The 11,430-nt window shown below is 27.3% G+C and overlaps 1 protein-coding gene across 2 annotated transcripts; it reads left to right on the top strand.

Moving 5' to 3' along the window:
• The first annotated feature begins 1,004 nt into the window (after positions 1 to 1,004).
• Positions 1,005 to 11,396, top strand: LOC132947193 (uncharacterized). Of its 2 annotated transcripts, none has more exons than XM_061017420.1 (6): positions 1,005 to 1,453; positions 2,424 to 2,594; positions 4,519 to 4,654; positions 5,887 to 6,035; positions 8,569 to 8,778; positions 10,312 to 11,396. In XM_061017420.1, exons 1-6 carry the CDS (start codon positions 1,307 to 1,309, stop codon positions 10,453 to 10,455), a joined length of 957 nt encoding a protein of 318 aa, XP_060873403.1. In that variant the 5' UTR covers positions 1,005 to 1,306; the 3' UTR covers positions 10,456 to 11,396. The 2 variants fall into 2 exon arrangements, with proteins under 2 accessions (XP_060873403.1, XP_060873402.1); XM_061017419.1 differs by having other exon boundaries at positions 8,551 to 8,778.
• The last annotated feature ends 34 nt before the right edge of the window (positions 11,397 to 11,430 follow it).

Here is an 11,430-nt window from a genome sequence, read left to right as displayed (position 1 = left end):
AAATAGTTATAATAATAGTTATATTATTATTTATTATACTTAGAATATCTACAAATTGTACCTATCACGTCATATTCACATCATTTAGTTCACAATTCAAAATATTATAGCATAACGTATACCATTACCCATATATTTTATGATTATTACAATTATTTATTATGATTTTTTGACGTAATACACATTAGAATTTGTAAGATTTGTTCGAATAATTTAAGTTATAAGAAGTTTTATATATTGTTTTGCATATTACGCATACCTAACTATAATAATATAGTAGCTATTATTTAGAAGGGCGATTATTATTAATATTAATATTATTATTATTATTATTATTATTATTATTAGGTATACAAATTAAGATTATTTTTTTAATAATAACATATTATATTAATTTTATATTGTTATTCGATTTTCATCACTGGCGGAGTTCACATCAATTCAATTTTACCTGATTTTATTCACTAGTGGAGTTTACATGAACTCAATTTACCAGTTTTTTTTTCTTGACGGAGCTTACACTAAAAAAAAGGTGCTTTCTTGTGGCAGAGTTTAAATGCGCCCCATTGTATTAGTGTATTACACTCTTACGTGTAAATAGTAGTTAAAACAAAATACATAAAATGTCATGTGATATTCTGTATTTCTGTAGCAATAGTACTATAGTAGGTATAGCCGTATAGGTACAAATGTAGGTACATTAATGCTTTTATCTAACCTTTTAAATTAGTTTTAATAAATTTGTGGTTTGTCTAATAAGGACCTATATATATATCAATATCGTCTCAATACGTGACCGCATAATATACTCCGGTAATTTACCTACCCATCAGATATCATTGATTATATTATCTTTTATAGTTATTGACAGGTATAAACCAACAATTAAATATAATTATTCATTATAATAATATCACCGGAATTATATCTGTTGGGTTTTAACCGTTTATTTATAATACCTTATAATAATGATTATTATTTAAATTGCATATCGTTCATATCTCGAGAACAAAATAATATTATAATATTATACCTATTATACCTCTTATTAACTCCAGCTAATCTTACTAGCACACGGGATTACGGGAATATCTATTTAATACCTTAATTAAAGGTGCGTTGCTAATATTTTCCGTTGCTCGACGTCCGCAGTTACTGTCCGAATTATTCACCCGCGCCAACTAGCTTGACTCAAACCGTCACTTGGGCATAATATCATCGTACCGTTTACAACAAAAAATATTTAATACACCTGTATTATTAATTTAATTGAATTATAATTAAAAAACAATAATAATAATTTAATATGTCCGCCACTGGAACAATAAGCGACGGCGACTCGCGGTTAAATTCGCTGCTGTCCGATTTGATATGTCTGGATCGCGTCAAAACTGAAATACCCGTGATCGGCTTGGGTTGCAAATACTTCACGAAGCTCATTGACGGTCTCAAGGTGAGTTTACCACTACTGTGGATACACGATATTAAAATATTATATTAGTTGTGAACTCGTGTACTTAATTTGAAAGAACTTTCGTCATTTAGCCAGATGATTTTTTTAGGATGGTCGTAATGGGACTCGTGGAGAAATTTTTGAAACTCATATTTTGGTTACAAAAAATATATAGATGATAATATATTCTCTCTATTGAAGTATTATCATTACCTATATTGATATTTTTATTTCGCGGCTGAGTATTGAGGAATGATTGTTTTTTTTTTATTTGTAATATACATTAGTGTTTTTAGTTTTGTACTATAAACATGGTTTTTGTCAGTTAAATTTTTAATGCAGGTATACTTGAAAAAATGAGTAACTCATTATTAATGACATTTCCATGAAATTTTACTTGAATTGTCTTCAGAGACGATGGAGAGCATTCTCGGGTACAGTTTTTGCAGCTAACATACCTACAAGCGAACTTTGGTGATTTAGAAGTGAAGAGTGGTTGCCGCGATATATATGAATCACGGATGGCTGTCGGCTGTGTGCCCGTGTTTTTTTACTGTTTGTATATGGAGAGATCAGAATGAATAGTATGGCTTGTGGCATAAATTGATTTGTTGGAAGAACCCCAAATATTTTAATGCCATACATTCATATCGGTTTCAGGCTTGAGATACTTTTGATACTTTTCCATTTGTACTAAAAGCTGTTATTCTCGAGGGCGAATGAATGATAGCGTAACACTTTTACTATTGCACACTCTTAAAGAGGGAGATTGCAAAATCAAACGATTTTGTACCACGACTATTTCCGTGAAAAAGTTATAAGTGCAGCTATTATGATTTATGATATACTGAAATAGGGAGTAGGGACATAGGGTTTTGGTTGTCGTATTAAACTATATTATAAACATTAAACTATAATATAATCGCCAAGGTTTTATTTTATGTTTTTTTTCGGCTATCGCGTCGTGTAGGAATCCTCCGCCGTCGTTGAGTGGAGTCTGAACAAAGCCACCATCGGCGTGGATCATGTGGTCAGATTTCCGTACGTCAAAGACCAACTGTTGGCCATCGATCGGTTGCTGTGCTCTTCGTTGGACCTGACAGAACTCTCATTACCTGTGTTGACTAGAACGCCGCAAGAAGTATTATACCTATTTCAATTAAACATATTATTCAAATCACCAAAATCACTTTTCAAATAGCCTATGAGTTTCGTGCTTACATTTTTAGATACATTTGACCACGAATCGTGGTTTTTATATATTTTTTAATGTGCGTTCACTTGCTAGTTGCTGTACATAAACACCACGTTATTATTACTTTCATAAATTATCGAAATAAATCAATAAAAATAATATTTTTTTAATTTTTAAAGCATACAGGTAGGTACGACCTGTTCATAGCCACGTGTGCTTTATGCAAGTATAAAATAATATTATTGGGCTTACTGATATGAATGGCGTGCGTTCGTTACACTCGTAAAATACATTAACATATATAGTATCACGCATATAATAATTTAACGTAGTAAAAAAATGACAACGCGTGCTTAAAAGTAATTAATACAAATACAATTCTTTGAATTTATTTGTAAAACGCATGTCTAATAAAAAATTATAAAATACTTAAGTAAATTTAAATAGGTACTTATAATTGATTTTGTTCAAAATAACAATTAAATAAAATTAAATGTTTTTTTCAGTTTATTTGCTAGTTATGTACCTACTTTAGTGATTAAAGTTGTTTTAAAAATAAAACACAACCACTTATCCGTGATTGCAAAAAATAATTATAAATATTGTGTAACGATCCATTAAAGTTTTTACGAAATACCATTTAAAAGTTTACATAGATTTTAGATAGACAATATAATATACAGAGTTTAACAGAAAGACCTGACAAAATGTATACCTACCTACTAGTTAAACGTAAAACAGTTTATTATATGGATAGTAAATAATTAAAGATTTACTTGTGTCTGAAAATTCCCTAAAAGAATATTTTGAAAAAAAATAAACTACTTAGCTTAAAAAACGTAATCACATCAGCATTTTTTTTTAAAATTAGTTTTGTTAATTATGGATATTTTGAATAAAAAACAATTTTATACCGTACTTGTAGCGCAAGCGTCTATACATTATGTATACATTTTTTTTTAAATACCGATTAATAGAACAAAAATTATTTTTTATTTGTCAGATAATTTAATTTTATTTTCTGTTACACATTGTAATTGGCTTGTACCTATATAGAAGTATCTTATGTTGAGTTATGTTGTACACGTGGTTTATAATTGTGGATTCATAATATGGAATTTTAAAAAAACGAAACAAGATGCGTTTATTACGTATCAAGCAATTTTTTATCCAATTTTCAAAATTTTTAAGCAGGCAGTTGTACCAAAAGCAATTTTTTTTTTTAAATGGTATCAACTATATTTTATTTTATTTTAGTGACGAATCGTAAATTTCCCTTTCTGGAGAAGTAAATTCTCAAGTCCAACTCTAATTCTCATGTCTTGAGACAAGGACATACTCAATAGCCCATAAAAGTAAATATCTGAGCTGTCATTTTAGGTGACGATTAAAATGTATAAAAATATATAAAATTGCATAAAAAGATAGCTAAACAAATAATTATTTAGCTCTAGTAAATTATATGTATACCAATTATTTCAACTAAAACTATATTAATGAATTTACTAAACTTAAGAGGATTGTAGCTTATAATCTAGTGAACCAAAATTGAAAATTTTAGTATGTATCAACATTTTCATAAAAAAAGCTCAACCAGAATCTATTAAGTAAAAATAAATAATTGTTAACATTTAAAAAATATAGTTGATTTTGTTGTTTGTACAACTGCTTGCTTAAAAATGTATAAAATTGGAAAGTATTCTTTATTCATATTATTATATATTAGATTACATACTTATGTATTGCGTGTTTGTAACAAAATATGACTTTAATAATTAAAGTTAAAAATTATTTTTATTTTATTTAAAAAAAAAAATGTTAGGGATGGTTAAATAATTAAATTATAATGTTTGTAAAATATAATTTTCAGATGTACGATGGAAGTGTAGAATATGTTATTGGAATAGTAACACCGATTACCAACTGGGTTGACTTGGAGCTTCTGCCTCCAGCAGAATATTATGTCGACCATTATTTGCCGGAATTAGATCTTGATCAACAAATAAGTAAATGTTTGATGCATAACTTTAACTTAAACATTGTGTCTCTATGTAAATCATATAACCAACAAAAATATACGATTAAAATGGGTACCTACCCATATATGTTTAAAAATTAGCTATTAATTAGTCATCTTTAATACAATTCCGAGGATTTTATTATTAAGAAATGGTATAGGTTTATAATATTACATACATTTCATTAGACATTAATTATCAATATTTAGTTTAAAATATGAATAATAATAAACGTATAGGTATCCTATATTCCTATATCTATATATATCGTTTAATGTACCATAGCCATGTAGATTGATTGCTAAGCACTGCATGTTATGGCATATATAATTGATAATGATCGATGTAACGGAATTTACTTTTCATACTTAAAAAGCATTAGTACAATCGCGAAACAAGGTGTTAAATTGATTTTACCTTGCCTTAGGACTCGGACACGATATATCTAATATATAATTAATATCTAGTCGATATTGTATACATAATTGTCTGCTGCAGGATAAAATTGTTCACCAATAATTCATACCTAACGTCCTAATCTAAAGATATACGAATAATAATATTGATTGTATTTATGTAGGTACTTAAGCAGTCACCCAGAGCTAGATTAAGTCTTAAAATATTGGGCGGTGGTCGTTTGGGCGAGTGTAATAATTTTAACCATCAAATAAATAGTCCGTTTGGGTGATTATCATAATATATAGTTTAAATTTTATAACATTTGGGTTTCAGGGTTTGTGTATGGTGTGTATGAAATTATATTTCATACCTGCGTGAGTAATATAGACTTATAATGTATATTGTATTATAACTGTATTTATTAATTTTTAATTGTACATTACTATTTACTACATTAGTTATTTACTACAATTCCTTAGTTTTGGAACAAAACAGTCAAAATAACGCGTAAAACGCAGTGAAAAATTAATAAAATAATTGATGCAAATATTATTTTTTTGTATTTAAAAAGTTCATTGTATTAATTTAATTTAATTTCAAAATGTTTAAATTCTTAAACTAAGTTTTTCGGGGACCATAGGATTTTTGTTTATTTTTTTCCCCTTTAATCTGGCCTTGATGCAGGTTTCTAATAAAATAATGATCACCTTAATACCTTATACAAGCTAAAACTACATAGCTATTTACTCTCATAAAATAATTTGTATTTTTATTTTTTATCGAATATTAACTGAAGTGTACTTATATAAATAATTTTTTAGAGCCTGTAGATAGTGAAAAGGGCCCAAGAGCATGTCAATTATCCGTGAAGCTTGTTCGACGCATCAAACAACATGCTTACGCCGAACCAAAATATTTGGGGAGCTTGATATACAGTTTATATGGAGAATCAATTTTACTGACGAAAATAGTAAGTTGAAAAATGACAATGTCCACTTTTTTTATAAACAACATTGAAAAATAATACATTGGTTTTTATTCAAAAATTTTAATCATGCAACAATATTAAGGGAGATAGTAATTTGCACCAAAATAAAGATATTATGTAATTTACACCATCACAGGTAGCTAAAAATAGTGTTGGTAATTTGCACCAAAATAAGGGTTTTGTAATTTCTATTATCGTAGGTATTCGAAAATAGTGTATTCTGATTATCAAGTATTGAATTATTTCGTCGGTAGTCGATACCTTCGTTGATGTTAAGACCCGACGAATTCGAATGACAATAATAATTTTTCAGGGTTTCCAACTACCCGCCGTGGCCTTAAAAGTTAATCATTACTAAGTTTAAACTTAAAAAAAAAACTTTAACATCAATTGATGTACCGTCGCTCGTCGTAATAATTGCGTTATTACTCAGTATGACATTTATTACAACCAATAATAATTATTACATTATCTTATCTCATGAAATAATTATATAAGCATATACCTTATGATTTTTTAAGCATGCTCTTCTCTATTTTTCCCTTTCATAGTAAATTTATGGTTTTTGGAATTTTCAAGTATACCTTAATTCTTAAGACGCTATTTTAATATTTCTAATATTTTTTGTACTACTTAATGAGTGTCATGTGAATATACAAAATTATATTATATATTTTCAAACGAAAACTCTTCTTCTTTTTGCTATAAATTATTTAGCGTATAATATTTCTGAAAAAGATGAAGTATCAGAATAAGAATTCGAACGAATTCATTTTGAGTTATTTAACTTTGAGTACTAAGGATAATAGGTCAATTATAATGGGTTTGGAAGATATATCGGGTATGGTCAAATGAAAATTGAAGTAACTAAAATTAATATATCAACAATTATAATTTATATACTACTAAGTATATCCAATATTGTATCTATTTTATATTTTCGTAAAATCATTTTTAAGGACTATTGTCCTTATCATAAAAATGTAATAACTTAGAAACTGTTGTAACTAATGAGTAGTTACTCATTCGAATTTTGAACTAGGTAAGTACATCAAAATATTATCAAAATTTTCAAAAATATTATCCACTCATTACTTTACAATTAAAAAAGGGGATTTTCATGGCAAGACGCATTATCCAAGAATAAAATTATTTTTTATTACCTTTTAACCTTTCTTCTTTAATTCTATTTTGATTTTTTAGAGTATCGTAAACCTAAGTTTTTCCACAGTTAAATATATTTTGTAATTGTTTTACTTAATGTCCTTTTGTACTCATATCGATCAGTTGATATTTTTCATTTAATGAAAGACACTTATATTTTGGCATTTTAATATTTAATGCGATGAACGGGAGATAAAATAAAATTAAAAGTGTACGTACGACTGTTGGTGTAAGACTGTGTCACAGTTACAAAGAAGAAATTTCGTATCGTTTAAGATGCGATAGTACATAATACTATTGCAATAATGCATTGTATGTACAATGTACATATATTGTACGAATATGTACCTATAGAACAATTTTATCTTCTTTATCTATCACTATTTAACGATGTACATTGTACATACGCATATCGGCATATCTATATTTTATACCTTATTTTTGGTTTAGATTTGACACGCACGTGTCATTTTTCCGGTTTATGCAAGGTTTTTACTTGCATGGGACTTATAAAATCGTTCCGTTTCCACGTTATGAAGGTTCCGTTGTATTGAGGTTGAGCGTCTATAATCTTTATAAAACTATAGGAACGTGCCGGGACCATAGAAAAATTCCGTATTGGATAGTTTTCCGTTTTATTCAGGGTCCGCTTTAGACAGTTTTCACTGTATATATAAATTCATTTTTTAAGGAAAACATAGGGGTGAGGATGCTTGGTGAATCACCCTGTATAGTGTATACCACATATTGACCATGCTGTCCAAAGAAAGATTATAATATAGTGACAAATTGATTAAACGAAAATTTTAGTTGATAATCATGGAATAAGAAAAATATAAAATAGAGTGACTAGACTTTATTGTATTGTTATAAGTTAAAGGTGAACTTTATAGGTGAACCATTTAAAATGCTAAAAATAAAATCAAACAAATAGTTTTGCCTAATTGTGAATGACTTATTAGTTATTATATATTTTGCATAATGTAAATTAAACAATTTTTGTATTGAACAATTCTAAGGAAATCAAATTCAAACTAATTATATACTTATATAGTCATTAGTCGTATAGGTAATAGGTATAGGCATATATATTCTATATATTATATTATAATTATGATTTGTTATGTATTATATAAGTTAATAAGTTGTTTCCCTTTTCTAAAATTTACTCAGTCCCTACTAGTTATAAGCACAAGTAATACGATTTAAAATAAAATAAAGCTCAAATTTATAGCGCAAATAAAGTGGAAATGAAAAACTTTAAAATTAGTATATGAAAGTATTTTTTTTTAAATTAAAAGTATACATATTATACTCAACTCAAATTTCATAGTTTGTTTTTGAACCAAAGTTGTTGCCAAAGACGTTTCGTCAGATCTGGAAGAAACTCGGTGATGGCGTGACACCGGCTGAGGTAGCTAATAGCTTATTGTTGGTGGAAATGGGCTGTCTGCGATTTAGAGAAGGAGCATCTTTACTTGTCAAGATGATGGAAATCACCGAACAAATGGCCAAATGTTACATAGAAATGTTTATACGATATGTGTACGAAAAAAGAAATGTAAGTATATGTATAATATAATTTATATTTATTATTATATTATAAATCTACGTATTTATAAACTTGATCAAAAATAAAAATGGGGATTATAATAAACACTTGTATTAATATAGAATTGTGAAATATGTGTCATTACTCGTAATAGACTTACTCGATTTAAAAATAAATCAAATTTTAAAATATTTTACATTCATTTTATTAATCCAAACTTAAAATTTATCATTGAACTTTCGAATTAAACAAATTGAAATAATAGCTAATAATATGTAAAAACTACACTATCGTATTGAATATTTTTAGATTTTGACATAGCCATATAATTTCGTTCGTAAATATCAAATATAATTAAAAAATAATTAAAATTATAATTATAATAATAACATAATATAATTATTATTATAATTTTAATATAATATAATTTTGAGTTGATTGTTCATTTTTTCATTGACTTATATCATATTTTATATACGAAAATACAGGACACTGGTATATAAAAACTGGTGAACTATTTCTTATCAAAATATCATTACAATATTGATTGCCCCCCCCCCCCCCCCGAGATTGTTATAATAGTTGCCTATTTTACTCCTTACGAATAACACGGACAATATAGCAAAATATACGCAAATTATATACAATATCGGGGGGGCACTGATAAGAAACTGTTCGCCACTATTTTAATACAGAGTGTCCTGTATTATCGTATATAGAATTTGCTTATATACTATAATTGCAGTTAAAATTAAAAACTGTAGCTAAATAGTACAGGTACCAATAATAAATATTAAATAGGTATATAATATTTTTCATACTCGATGAATTATTTCACAGTAACGCCATGTTTAAATACTAAAGTGGTAACGGTACCTATAAAAAGTATTATGCAAATTGTAAGTTCATCAATTTCGATTCAGTTATATAATATTCAGACCAACAAGTTCGCCACTTACGCGATAGGAATACTTAAAGTTTTCACCGACCCCAATATCAATATGCATATTAGGTATACTGTATGCCCGTCATTATTATACCTACTGCCGTATTAATATATGGGTGTATATAATGCATTTTTAAATATATTATATTATATCTATATATTATTATATCGATAGTGTATATTGAAATTTGCATAGCATATTTCTGTGAATTTGAATACCTACATTTTAAGAAATAATGTTCAATAGTTTTAATATTTCATTAACTTCCACAGTTACATCAAAAGGCATAAGTATTACTATTAATAATACTTTTCGTTTGATTAAGTTTTGAAAAATTGTTATTGAAATAATAAATATATTATAGTATAAATTGCCCAATACAACAATATTATTAGGTATTTACCTACATGTTTTGAATTGTAGACTAATATCATTATAAATTACTATACAGTATAGGTTGATAGGTAAATACATAAATTCGGTGAATTCGGTACAACTTGAGAATGTTATTAATTATTATCCACTTAATATTATATTGATGTTTGTTTTAAACTATTAATTATCTAAAAAATATTATGTTTGTTTATAATTATAGTATGTGGTCAACAACCTATCGAGAGTTGTAAATCCTATGACAAAAAAACAGAAAAGAAACATGGAATCCATGTCTCAACATGAAAAAGTGGAAACTGAAACAATAAACGAGAATACAAATGGTGGTGAATATTCATCATCTTAAAATTTAAAAGATTATAGGGTAGGTAGCTTAATAGTTCAAATTGTACGGACGTACTGAGCTATTTTGGTGGTTTCGTTTTTAATATTAATCGTTTTTATAGTTAAAATTTATTTTATATTTTACTAATTTTTTTTTACATTTTGTGCCTATTTATTTTGAATTTTAAGTTTAAAACAAAGAAATACAGCAATTTATTATTATATAAACTTCAGTTTTTTTTTTGGTTTTTAATTAACAAGGAATTAAAAAAAAAAATGAATTGTAAATTATAATACACCGTATTTAATTGATGGTGTATGTTTAGGCGTGTGAATTTATACTTTTTCTCATAGAATTATTATTATTATTATTTTTTAATTGGTCTTTGAACTACGGCAACTATGGCTATTAGTTTTTTTTGGGAGGTTACGGTTGGTTGATGAACACGTCTTTATATGGCACAAGGACTCGTCACCAAGAACCCGGGTGGTCACCCATCCGGGAGCCAGCGACGCTGGACGGTGCTTGACCTCAGCACACATTAGGCCAGCTGTGCCACACCAGGCCTCTTTTGAATTATTATTTTGTTTTTCTTTGTTCATTTAATAATTTGTGATTACCTGTTGTAACCTATATTCGTTTTACGTCATCGTCTTCATATTCCCATAATACAATATACTTATATACTATTATAATATTTAGGTAGGTATCTACTATAGTCTACAATATTATTATTTAATTAAAAATAAAAATAATTTCCTGACTAGTTATATACACATAATTATATGATATTCATGATGTCTACATTTTGATATAGGTCAATAGATACTTATGTTTGATAATAATACATAAAAAATAAATAACGATGATGATAAATAATAATAATATTACAAACGATAAATATACTGCACTAGTCAATGATGTAATTCAAACACAGTTGTAGGTAACAATGTTAACATAGCAACATATCGATACCAATATAAGAGTTTATAAATT

The sequence above is a fragment of the Metopolophium dirhodum genome, chromosome 6 (genome assembly GCF_019925205.1).
Source record: "Metopolophium dirhodum isolate CAU chromosome 6, ASM1992520v1, whole genome shotgun sequence".
In the NCBI taxonomy this organism is placed as follows: domain Eukaryota; kingdom Metazoa; phylum Arthropoda; class Insecta; order Hemiptera; family Aphididae; genus Metopolophium; species Metopolophium dirhodum.
Note: the sequence above shows the minus strand (reverse complement) of the source record. Positions and strands in the feature narration are given on the sequence as shown.